Source organism: Asterias amurensis, chromosome 5 (genome assembly GCF_032118995.1).
Source record: "Asterias amurensis chromosome 5, ASM3211899v1".
Taxonomy (NCBI): Eukaryota; Metazoa; Echinodermata; class Asteroidea; order Forcipulatida; family Asteriidae; genus Asterias; species Asterias amurensis.
In genome coordinates this window covers 5901940-5915592 of record NC_092652.1, presented here as the reverse complement: position 1 = coordinate 5915592, position 13653 = coordinate 5901940, and the positions used below count along the sequence as shown (strand labels likewise).

General features: G+C 38.8%; 1 protein-coding gene across 8 annotated transcripts in view; it reads right to left on the bottom strand.

The window, feature by feature from the left end:
• Positions 1-13653, bottom strand: part of LOC139937247 (aminopeptidase N-like) — a 77851-nt gene that overhangs the window by 19488 nt on the left and 44710 nt on the right. For all 8 annotated transcript variants that reach the window (XM_071932338.1, XM_071932341.1, XM_071932335.1 and 5 more), the window contains 8 exons: positions 6859-7141; positions 6162-6282; positions 5627-5781; positions 5066-5179; positions 3683-3817; positions 2607-2738; positions 1640-1815; positions 922-1013 (listed from right to left, as the gene is read on the bottom strand). In XM_071932338.1, the coding sequence (XP_071788439.1) occupies positions 922-1013; positions 1640-1815; positions 2607-2738; positions 3683-3817; positions 5066-5179; positions 5627-5781; positions 6162-6282; positions 6859-7141 (1208 nt within the window). The remainder of the gene's footprint in view (positions 1-921; positions 1014-1639; positions 1816-2606; positions 2739-3682; positions 3818-5065; positions 5180-5626; positions 5782-6161; positions 6283-6858; positions 7142-13653) is intronic.

The window sequence follows — 13653 nt, the reverse complement described above, 5'->3', positions numbered from 1 at the left end:
AGCTGCGAAGCACAGAAATTCGCTTAGCATGAAATTTCATTCTTGATAAAAACAGGATTACCAACCAAATTTCCATTTGTTGCTTACTGCTTGTTCCTGGTATTCAGCTGATGTTTGCTTATCCTGAAAATCATGTGGATATTTGGTTGGTAATCCTGTTTTTATCAAGGCAAAAGTTCCGTGCTAAGCAAATTTTGAGCAGCTCTATGAAATTGGGTTCTGATGTCAATGATAAGCACAATAAGAAAGCGATATCTGTGTATTTTGTAATGGCAGTGGTAAACACTTGTGAGAAGGTGAACCCCAGCCCTGCACCCATGGGCACCTCGACGCATCGTCCCCTCGAATCAGTGGGTTGTATGGGGTTTGCGTTGCGAGCTGGCACGGAGGTTGGTCGACCCTGCATTGTTTCCGTTTACTTTTCAAGGTTAAAGGCAGTGGACACTATTGGTAATTGTCAAAGACTAGCCTTCACAGTTGGTGTATCTCAACACATGCATAAAATAACAAACCTGTGAAAATTTGAGCTCAGTCGGTCATCGAACTTGCGAGATAATAATGAAAGAAAAAAACACCCTTGTCACACGAAGTTGTGTGCGTTTAGATGGTTGATTTCGAGACTTCAAGTTCTAAACTTATTTGAGGTCTTGAAATCAAATTCGTGGAAAATTACTTCTTTCTCGAAAACTATGGCACTTCAGAGGGAGCCGTTTCTCACAACGTTTTATACCATCAACCTCTCCCCATTACTCGTCACCAAGAAAGGTTTTATGCTAATAATTATTTTGAGTAATTACCAATAGTGTCCACTGCCTTTAACGTAACGACGTCACGTGGGATATGATTTAACTATGGTTGAAAAGTCTAACATGGCATTTGCCGATCGCTAAGTTTTGTAAAAAAAAGTTGTAAGGATCTAACCCTTTGGCTCCTTGTTCATCCATTCTGTCATGGGGTTGTCGTAGTTCTGGTCAGACTTGTGCGTGTACAGCAGGTAGATATACCAGAGGTACCTGTCAGAAACGGAGAAAAAAAATGGAATGTTCAAATAATTGCCATGCACCAGCTCTAACATCCTCACATCAACTGCGCCCATGAGGTTCGTACCCACTTTTGGTACCAGCAGACTTCACACAGTCCAAGGTTAATTACAACTAGAGAGGGCGCTTGGTTTGGATACAAGACGGTAGCCTACTCAGACCCGGCGTTTTCAAACCAATCTACATATTCATGTCATTGTTTCGAGTTTTGCCATGGAAGGCCAAAGACCGGCCAAACTTTTGTTCAAAAACCTACCCTTGGTTCCGAAGTTCAAGTCTTCCACCGTGCTGTTCGGGTTAGTAGTCAAGAAATGTTTGTAGGCAACACAGCTTGTCTCTGTACATGTCTTTCTCAATAATGTCATTTTTCAAGTTGGGCTGTCTTCCATGCAAGGCCTGACCGGTCAAACCTTTGTTCAAAAACCTACCCTTGGTTCCCGAAGTTCAAGTCTTCCACCATGCTGTTCGGGTTATTCAAGAAATGTTTTGATGCCAACACAGCTTGTCTCTGTACATGTCTTTCTCAATAATGTCATTTTTCAAGTTGGGCTGTCTTCCATGCAAGGCCTGACCGGCCAAACCTTTGTTCAAAAACCTACCCTTGGTTCCCGAAGTTTGAGTCTTCCACTGTGCTGTTTGGGTTATTCAAGAAATGTTTCTGCACGGCAGTCAGCGTTTTGCTGTCCCGGGTGAACGACACGTACGGGTACCCCATCTGGAGCGTCCAGGTATCCATGATCTTCTTCACGTCATTCTTTCCCTTGTCTTCGTCGGCCTGTTGGGAGTATTAAGAAAGATAGAATTAGCTGTTGTTGTGTTGGTCATTTAGCCTTCGAGGCCATTAACAACTTTGGGGGATTAAAATTTAGCAAGTTACCTTAAATCGTACTTTAAAATGGGAACTAGACTCGATGCATTATTAACCAATATTTTGTGACAACTTCTGATGAGAACTACTTGTTTGAGAATGAAGTTGAAGCAATAGTGTAAAGCATTTTTCACGCTAAATGACTTCAAAGATAATATTTTGGCAGTTTTGAGTACACTCCCAGGGGTCGATTTCACAAAGAGTTAAGGACTACTCCTAGCTAAGGACTAGTCCTATGGCTAGTCCTAAGTTAAGACGAGTAACTCGTCCTCACTCATTTTCAAGAACCACTTCATTTGTGTCTTGGACGCTTTGGAATCTTTGTCTGATAACAAAGCGCTTAATTCGGCGTCTTGTTAATTGGCTTTTTATGCAATGTACACTGTTGCCATTTTTGTTACTGTTATTTGTTAATTTGATTCCGATTCGAGAGGGCGCTAGGTTTTGATGCATGATGGCAGCCCACTCATGTTTATAGCATCATCAAACCAGTTTTAAAAAAATAAAAAACGTTTTTTTTTTCATCATGGGACTTTCCATGAGCAAATAGTCAAAGTCTTAATTTTAAATTTAAAGAAGTAACCAAGAAAAAAACATTTTTACAAGGGAGAAAACTTAATCAAGTATGAAGGCATCATCTAGAAGCCGATGCTTATGGTGAGGTTTGATTAGAGTAGAAAATAACACACGAAACTTACGTAAGTGAGTACAGTCCACAGATCGTCTGAGTTTGCGTTGCCGTACGCTCTTTCTGTAAGGTAGTAGTTAAGACCCTCCTTGAATACATCTTCCGTCAGGATGTTATCCAACATGCGGATGATGGAAGCTCCCTGTTGTGTGGAGAGAAAAACATTTCAAAGATAATTCAATCAAAGCATTGAGGTTTGTTTATTTAAGACTATGTGTGTAATGATGGAGACGTGCCGAGAAAGGCTTTGAGTGTGTGAGAAGCATAAGTTTGGAATGTAATCGTGTAGTTTTAAGGTTGTGACGGGGTATCAGGGGTTAAAATGTTGTTTGACATAATTCATAAAACACAGCACGAGCCCCAAGAGCAGACACGTACAAAATAATAAGGCAGATTTCACATAATTTTCTTCATAGGAGCGCTTTATTATATTGACTTTGTAGTTGTAAAGCACTCAAGATTCGTCTAAAATTGAGTTGTCAATAACACCACAGTGATTTGTATTGTGGCGTCACACGTTGCTTAGCAGTTGAGATTGGATACACAACTCAAGATCAACCATTAGCTCTTTGTGAAATCTGGGGTGGATTTCACAAAGTGTTGGGACTAGTCTTATCTCGAGTTAGGACCAGTTGCTCCTTCTAACTTAGGACTATCCATGCAATTTGTTTATCTCCTAGGACTAGCCCTAAGTTAGGACTACTCTTTGTGAAATCTGGCCCTGGGTCGCTAAGATTTCGCGTATAAAAAGAAGTCTTGCTTGAGCCAAAATGTTAATAGCTAAATCCTTTTAGCTGGAAGGGTATTTTGACAAAGTTAGTAATTACATAGCCCATAGAACTACAAAAGCTACATTGGTGCATGTGCATGTAGGGAATAAAAGTAAAACTTGTTCCGCACTTCAACGAGACAGTTGACAAGTTGTGATTGATTTCATTTTTTCAGGTTTTGCTCCTGTCTCTAGACCTATATTGCGCCCTCTGACGATAAATCTTTTCACTGTGATCGAGTTTCGATGAATCACAAAGAGTGACAAAGATCGTATCTATGTCACGTCTTGATTTGAGACTTAAAACTAAAAGTTACCTTTTCATACGAGATGGAGTCGAATATTTCGTTGATTTCTGACGGGGCTCCTACTGGTACCCGCACGGGATGTGACGTACCGAGTGCGTCCTCTGTGAAGACGGGCTGGAGCTCCTCCACAAGGAATTGTAATTTCTGACAACGGAAACCAGCGAAAATATAAATACATAGTATTCCTTTGATATCCATTCTTTGATGATTTTTCCAGTAACTTCTGCAACTCATAACCATAGACGTTAAACCAATGTTTGTAGGAAAGACTTTGTATTGGTTGTTGCCAGCTTGGTCCTTATATCCCCCGATGAGTTTGCCGAGTTTGATGTGAAGATAATTAAAGACAGGCATGCTTAGTAGAGTAAAATTGTTGGCTTTCCCAAGTGCTGTCCTATGATCCATTTGTTTAACATTCCCCTTATTTATAAAAACATTGTGGAACTAAGCCCAAAATGTAATATTTCTTATGGTTTTAGTGGCCCACAATAACCGACATACCGACATACCGACAGACAGACAGACAGACAGACAGTTACATTAGTCGAGGAGGTTTATACGTAGGCCAACGTCTCGGCAGAGAAAGGAGTTTTGTTTTTTTAATGTAGAGAAAACTCTTTTTGACAAATAGTTTGTCCTGCTATAACTTTGAAGTGAAATGCCTGGCTTAAAATGTATTGAAGTGTGCGTGGAGATTGTTTCATTTTTTATTTTTATTCGGCACTCATCTGGTATTTCCCTTGCTTACAATGTGTATGGGAGTCGTATTTGCAAAATGGAACACACTGTTAGCAGAATAAAACAATGACACTTCACATCTAAGAGCAGTGCCTAATTTCATACATCTCGTAAGCACAGAAAATATTGCTTAACAGAAAAGAAACAAGACCAGCGTATAAATAGTACGATGTTTGTTTGTGATTGGTTCCCTGCTACTTCTTACATTGCAGGGAACGATGCTTAAAGGAGCACGTTGCCTTGGACCGGTCGAATTGGTCTATAAAAAGCGTTGGTAACCGTTTGTTATAAAATGCATATGGTTAGAAATATGTTTCAAATTAAAGTAGAATACAATGATCCACACAAGTATGCCCCGAAATTGAGTGGTTTTCCTTTTGCTTTGCGAATTAACACAGTCGGCCATTTTACGGAAATTTGACTCCCATAAATGGCCGACCGTGCTAGTCGACGTGGTAAAAGGAAAACCCCGCAATTTCGAGGCATATTTGTGTGGATCATTGTATTCTACTTTTAAAACCATAAACCATCTTTCCAACCATAAGCATTTTATAAAAAAAAAACGATTAAAAATGTTTTTCAAGGACCAACTCGACCGGTCCCATGCAACGTGTACATTTGGGCCTAGATGTGGGCTACATTGTTATCATATACCATTTGCCAGCTAGGTTCAATGTTGTCTACTCCAAGGTATTGTACATAGGAAGCGAAGCCTTCATTCAGCCAAAGGTCGTCCCACCATTCCGGTGTGACTAGATTTCCAAACCACTGTAAGAGACAAGAGAAAGATATTTTCAAAGTTTATAATACATTATTATACAGTAGGCGTTTACCAATTAGATACTCATAGCGCTTGAACAATAGTTAATATTTCAGAAGGCCTTTGAATTATTTTAGTTATAAATAAGATAATGTAGCACCTACTTTTGTTTCAAATTGTTTTGTTTCAGTTTTTTTTTTTTTTTTTTTTTTTACTTTTGTTTTGTGAGTAGGTCCTTTTCAAAACGTGTCTGCCCCAGGACGTTATAAACTTTACTGTTTTCATATATGGCTGAGGGTCAGAAACGATATGGTTATAGGTGTTAATGTATACAGATTCCTACAGTAACATCACATCAGTATATCGATAAAGGGATGACACTCCATACTTATTTTAATGAGGTATGAGATAGCCAGGGTTAATACCTGCATGTAGTGTTATAAAAATGTTTTTACCTGGTGAGCTAATTCATGAGATACCACTACTGCAACTCGTTGTTGGTTACTCGCAGAGTTCAGCAGAGGGTCGAAGAGCAGTGCTGTCTCACGGTACAAGATCAGTCCCCAGTTCTCCATAGCTCCGGCAGCGAAATCAGGAATAGCCACCATATCTACAAAATGCAGCGAAAACTAGAACATTAAATTTGAGTAATTAGCAAAGACCAGTAATCTCACTTGGTGTATCCTAACATAATGCATAAAATAGCAGAGAGGGAAAACTTGGTCTCAATTAATGTTGCAATTGAACAAATGACAGAAAAAAAAACCACTATTGTTGCACAAATTCGTGTGCTTCAAATGCCTAAGAAAGGATCCAGACCTGAAGTCCTTTTCAGATTCAATTTTTTTTAGTGAGAAATTACCTCTTTCTCAAAACTACGTTCTTCAGTCTCTCAAAGGGAGCCGTTTTTCTGTCATACAGGTTGACCCACTCTGAAATGTTCTTAACTCTAAACCATTCAACTAAACAAATTTTTGTCTTGATCCAAACCTTGCTTTTCCAGAGGGTAGTCAAAGTCGAAATACTCCTCGAAATAGTTGAGGATATCGACTCCAGCTTGCAATGCGTACTTGGTGTTCTCGACGGCTTCAGGGCGCGACCACACTCTGAACTGTTAAATAAAAAATACATAATCACCAATCACCATCAACAAACAATAAAAACATAATAATAAATAGCTAAAAAACGGTACTCCCGCAAGGCGTTGAAAAACCCCAGAAACATTTTAAAACAAGATTTTTAAAGTATTTAATTATGAGCCCAATGAGCACAATGGTTTACTGTGGCGCATTCAGCAGCTACTGCGAGAAACACTTCTCTTTTTTTAGCCATAAGTGTATTGTAAGGACGAAGCAATATAAACCTCATGACAGTGACTCCCACCGCACACATTGTCGATAAGAAACACTAGATCTTAAGTGCTCTTAATTGCTCGGCAGGACAGTTAAGGATTGGCGATTGTCAAAGTTAAAAACTCACTGAATTAGAAGGGTTTATACCACCGAATCCACACAGAACAAACTCTGACACACTGCCGAAATCTAGAAAATATTGTGGTGTCCCTCCCCCCCCTCCCCCTAAAAAGTAGTATCGCCATCGCGTAATCCGATCATCGTGATCGAAATAAACCCGTCATGAATGTTCTCAAAAGCCCCTTCAAGATAAAAACCAATTCCTGAAATCTTACCAGCACTCCATTCGTAGTAGTGGCCTGCTCGTACTTGAAGTCGCTGACTACGAATGCCAGCAGGTAGGTAGACATCTCCCGTACGCGCTTGAACTTGGTGACCACCCACCGGCCGTTGTCTCCAATCGGTTCCTTGTCCACCCTCTCGATACCGTTGGACAGGGCGCTGGTGTTGGCCCGGTGGATGATCTCAACATCGAAGACGGACTTGAAGGCGGGCTCGTCGAAACATGGCAGGGCTCTTCGGGCATCTGTCGGTTGCATCTGGGTAGTTGCAATCCATCTAAGCAAGATAATGAGCAATGTGATTAAATTTAACATACACTAATAAAGCATGATTAACTGTTGTATTTATGCCAGGTAGTATCAAGGCAACAATATATAAAATCTTGCACTTCTTGCAGAATACTCGTATTTAAAGGCAGTGAACACTATTGGTAATTACTCAAAATAATTATCAGCATAAAACATCACTTGGTAACGAGTAATGGGGAGAGGTTGGTAGCATAAAACATTGTGAGAAGCGGTTCCCTCTGAAGTGCTGTAGTTTTCGAGAAAGAAGTAATTTTCCACGAATTTGATTTTGAACCCTCAAGTTTAGAATTTGAGGTCTCGAAATCAAGCATCTGAAAGCACACAACTTCGTGTGACAAGGGTGTTTTTTACTTTATTCATATCACGCAACTTCGACGACCAATTGAGCTCAAACTTCCACAGATTTGCTATCTTATGTATAGACACACCTAGTGAGACAATTACTGGTTTTTGACAATTATCAATAGTGTCCACTGTCGTTAAAGTTTAAGTGGTCTGAGCAAGGTCGTCTACACGCTGGATAGTATACAATAGAGACTGGTCCGTTGTCTTAAAGAGACTGGACACTATTGGTAATTGTCAAAGACCAGTCTTCTCACTTGGCATAATTATTCCATCATATGCATAACATAACAAACCTGAAAAAAATTTGAACTCAATATATTGGTCATCGAAGTTGCCAACCGAAGTTGTGTGCTTTCAGATGCTTGATTTCGAGACCTCTGAGTCTAATTCTGAGTTCTCCAAATCAAATTCGTGGAAAATTACTTCTTTCGCTTTCCAACAAACTTGTACTTTTGCGCACTTTGTTTAACCAAAAATCACTTAAAACTTCCAATGAGTTTATCTTCTGGTTTATATCAAACATATCAAATAAGACCTCAAAAATCCAACTTAAGTTGCAAATGGCTTGTTTCTAGAGTGGCAAGATGGCGACGACACAGACCATGGTCACACTGTTATCGATAACATAAACAGTGAACGTATACAATTCCTGGAGGGCGAGATACTACACTATAGCAAAAACTGACTTGTTTTATACATTAATTGTTGAACACATTAGGGACTTATAACATCAATTTAAGAATTTCAAAAGTTCTGAGATGTGCCCCTCCCTTTACATAATTTTTGTTTATGTACACAAATCATAATACAATGCAATTTCCATAACATGTTTTGTACTATATTTTCCTCCACTTGGTTCCGTACAAATCACGCCTTGAGGACATTTTGAGTAACAAGTCTGTGGCTCTTTTGTAAACATGTCAACTTCAAAAGTGCGTATCTATAGATGTGCACATGTATAGATACGCACTAGAACAATATGCGTACTAGTACAATACTCTAAAATTGCCCGGATGCAAAGTTTACACGTACTGGTACGACAACATTCAATAAACATCAAAACTAGTTGTCATTCAAGATACCGAACCGACCTTTGCTACCTTAACTAAACACACACCCAAAATTTTATTTATTTATTGCCGACATACCCGGGTGGCTATTATGATAAAAAAAAAAAAAACTAGATTACTACGATTTACATTTTGATGACTCTAGAAGTCTTTTAAACTCATTATATTATGCAAGTCACTGCCCAGTTAGAGTTAAATGCAGTGGACACTATTGGTAATTACTCAAAATAATTGTTAGCATAAAACCTTTCTTGGTAACGAGTAATGGGGAGAGGTAGTATAAAACATTGTTAAAACGGCTCCCTCTGAAGTGCCATAGTTTTGGAGAAAGAAGTAATTTTCCACGAATTTGATTTCGAGACCTCAAGTTTAGAACTTGAGGTCTCGAAATCAACCATCTAAACGCACACAACTTCGTGTGGCAAGGGTGTTTTCTTCTTTCATTATTATCTCGCAACTTTGATGACCGATTGAGCTCAAATTTTCACAGGTTTGTTATTTTATGCATATGTTGAGATACACCAACTGTGAAGGCTAGTCTTTGATAATTGCCAATAGTGTCCACTGCCTTTAAATATACATTGAAATCAGTGATCACTATTTCCTACAGGGTAGTGCGGTAAGGTGATAGGAATTAATGCAAAGAATTGGCACAGTTTAAAGCCATTGGACACTTTCAGTAAACAGTATTGTCCAAAGGCCCACACTTCGTTTATCACAACTTATATAAAAAAAAAAAACCTGTGAAAATTTAGGCTCAATCGGTCATCGGAGTCGGGAGAAAATAACGGGAAAACCCACCCTTGTTTCCGCAGGTTTCGCCGTGTAATGACATGTGTTCAAAATATATCTGAAATTCTCTCGACAACGAGAATTGATAGTTGTTTTAATGTTTTCCCAAAAAGTAAAGCATTTCATGGAATAATATTTCAAGAGAAGTCTTTCACCATTACCCTCTGTAAACCCTGTAAGTTATTTGTAAATCTGTAAACTTTTTTTTCTGTTCCGAAAGTGTATAATGGCTTTAAACTATAGTTTGTGTCCATACAGCCTCTGTTTGGGTACAACAGTTGAGTGCGAGAAAACCAAGATGGCCACAGTAGCCAATGAGTGTTCATCCATACAGGAAACTGGTACCACGCAAACGGTACACATTAGTATAATCAGGTTGCTTGAAGTCCAACATGTCTAGTTCAGTATTAAATAAAGGTCTACTTTTGTTATGAATTGTAGACTCATAAATATTTTCACCGTATACATTTCATGTTGGTATTTTTTTCTTCCTTTCTTTCGATTTGAACACAATGTTGTCGTTGTGTGTATTCTGTTTGCAAAGCCCTCGTGCTGCGTGCAATATTGTCCATAGACTTCGGGATTTCGTATCAGGGGAATGTTTTCTTGTTTGCGTGTTGGCATTGTTAGTTGACTCATATACAGAATCAGCATGGGGACACGAATAAATCATCAAAAAAAAACGTTTGAAGTTTAGTTTAAAGGAAGACTAAAGGGCTGAACATTTTCATTTTTCGAAAAGCATTCAACCCTTAAATTTATTATAATGAAATTGCAAACCAGTGCCAAGTTTGATGAGAATGTTTCTGTCTGAAACTCGTCGAGCAAAACACATGAAGACCCCGAAGTCATCATGTTTTATTTCGATAACAGCAATCAAAATAAGCCAGATGTGAAGCTATAGCTACAAACATCATTAACATAATATTTGCGTCTAAGAACACGAGACAATTGCGAATGAGATAATTTATCTTCATAATATGTTAAACCCAAATAACAACTCTGCTCCTATACAGGGAGCACATGAACACCTTCGGTAATTGTCAAAGCCCAGTATTCTCACTTGGTGTATAACCATAAAATAACAAACCTGTGAAAATTCGGGCTAAATTGTTCATCGAATTTCAAAGAAAACAATGAAAGGGAAAACATTCTTATTGCAATGCTTTGCGTGCAATCAGATTAACAATAAAAGGCTTCAGCTGAAGTCTTTTAATTATTTGAGTAAGAAACTACCTCTTTCTCAACAAATCGTTCCTTCAGAGGGAGTGCCGTTTCTCACAATGTTTTATAATTATCAAAAGCTCTCAATTGCTCTCATTTACTCGTAATAAAAAAAAGAGTGTTTATGCTAAAAATATTTTGAGTAATTACCAATAGTGTCTAGTGCCTTTAAGGTGTGGTCATGCCCCCATCCAATGCACATCATTATGACACCATAAATCTACGCCAGTATGAATATTTAATGAAGTGTTTACACATAATGCAAGTTATCTGGTTATTGTGTTTACTCTTAATCTTTCGCACGCCATATGTTCAGAATAAACCCATGAGGCTTTTTATACACTCATGAAACTATTCATCGGGTCAATCATTAGCTGATAGCGTTTTTATCAGATACAAAAAAGTCATGGCTTTATACGTAAAGGCAATACGTTCACGATTCCGAACGATAACTGATTTTTACGCGAATTGTGGTTACTCTTCGCATCTTCGACCATGTGACAACAATGCTAAGTGGCATAGTTTATGACAAGACGTATGCGAAACGGAACCTACATATTTTTCTCTTTTTTTATGCGTTTTGTTGTTGTTTGACAGTAAAAAGGAAACATGAAATCGGTATCAAGATGTCGGAAAACACACATTGTTATTTATCGTCATAATCTTCCTTTAGAACTATAACCATAGAAAGTTCTATCAAAGTTCAAATAACCTTTTGGAATAATTTTCCCTGTTTCCGTGACATGGCCAGTAGGATCATATAATTAATAAGTTCGCAGGTCCGCCAACATTTTCACTTGCCAGCCAGCTTTTTCACTCGTCCATTTTGGGATATTTCCTTTCAACAAACATGCTCCATGCCTTGCTCTATGCCTAAACAGCAACCAGCAGCGCTCGATCCCATTACCATGTCATTTCGTTTGATTAGCTATTACAGCGATATGGGAAGGTCACAGAAGGTCAAGTGCATACAATGTACTGTATACCGATAAAAGTCACGCAAATAGGTTTTTCGTTCAAAAGTTGTTTATTTACAACGAAAAGTAAATACCGCCGAATGTAGAGTGTAGAAATTATAGTCAACTGATACAGAGCAAAATTTATATACACGGGCGTAAAACCCATTGGATGCGAGGCGAGGGGTGTGGGAAGTAGTCCGTAAAGAATCCCACCCCTGGAATGTCATCTCAGCAGAAGGAAAACATACTCCAACCTCCTCGAAAGCGATGTGTATGAGCCCCATTAAAGACACTGGACACCTTTGGCAATTGCCAAAGACCAGTCTTCTCACTAGGTGTATCTCAACATATGCATTAAAACCTGTGAAAATTTGAGCTCAATCGGTCGTCGAAGTTGCGAGATGGAAAACAAAAACATCCTTGTCACACGAAGTTGTGTGCTTTCAGATGCTTGATTTTGAGGTCTAGAAATATTTTAGTGGAGAAACAAATGTTTTAGGAGAAAATTACTTCTTTCTCGAAAACTGCGTTACTTCACATGCAAGAAGCCGTTTCTCACAATGGTGTATACTATCAACAGCCCTCCTTTGCCTTGATACCAAGTAAGTTTTTATACTGACAGCTATTTTCAGTAATTATTACCAATAGTGTCCAGTGCCTTTAACGAACATTGTGTAAGTCGCCTATAAAAAGCGTGTTAAAAAAGTCGGATGGGACAATGAATTTGCACCCTTTTAAAACGGACACCGTAATTTTTAAATCAGTTGGTCCAGTAGATCATATATTTTGACCTGTTGCGTCATTAACCTTTGATTTCATTCACCGGCCCTAAAATTAGCAATTGTCGTGGGTGCCCTGTGTTATTGCTTTGTTGCGTTATCTGCCAAGTTTCAACACAAATTTTCATTTTCCTCCTATGCAAGTGCCCCTTACCAGCTTAAATATTCACTAATCGAAACGTTACTCTCGTAACTTCCATACACACCCCTCTGTTTTCTAGAACATTATCGTTACCATAGTAACAGTCCCCCCCCCCCACTCCTCCCCAGTGACGCCATACACAATGTGATATCGTATCGCAATCAACACTTCTGTGGGAGGTTTATAAATGACGTCATTCATGATTACTCAGCAATTAAACTGAAATCAAATTCGATGTTTCTCAGCATCTCGCAAGACCATCTGGTCCGGTATCTTAATTTCATACAAAGCTACAACGTTGGATGATGAATTTATCTAGCGAAACAAAACTGCAGTTCTGTGAGGCAATGGAGGCAGTTGGGTACATGCCCCAAGCTTATTGCCTTGTATGCCCCTTGGTGTCCCTTAGAGTTATTCGATGAAAACTTAAAAAGTGGGAAAAGGCCGTGCCTTTGGCAGAAAAAAAACAGCAGTCATGTGAGGCAACGAAGTCAATTGGGTACAGATGCCCCTGCCCCTGTGCCCCTTTTGCATTGGATGACAATTCTAATGTACCGAAAATAAATTGCCCCCGGCGCACTGATTTAAAAAAAGAAAAGAAAAAAAATCAAAGTTAAAGGTTGAAAAGGGAAAGCTCTGCATGGTCTCCGCCCAAAACATACTCACTTTAAATACAACCAAAGGGTAGAAACAGTATGAGCAAATTCCGGGTGATAATCTTATTGTTGGGCAGAGCTAGGTAATGAGTTTAATGCCAAAGTAAATGGTAAGAGTTCATGGTTTAATAGAGGAAGGAATGCCACTTATTTTTACAACCCACAAATTTTCCAGAGGAAGAATGAAACAACTTGAGGGGCAAATGAAGGAAGGATTTGTTGGTCGTTGCGACAAATTGTAAATCCGAAACAGTTCTTATTGGAGTAAATAAACTGCTAGTCATAGGATGTAACGCGCGTGTTATACACATAGCGTAGTTTCATAACCATACATTGGCCTCGATTAAAGACTCTGGACACTATTGGTAATTGTCAAAGACCAGTCTTCTCATTTGGTGTATCCCAACATATGCATAAAATAACAAACCTGAGAAAATTTTAGCACAATTTGGTCGTCGAAGAAAAAATCACCCTTGTCACATGTAGTTGTGTGCGTTTAAATGGCTGATTTCG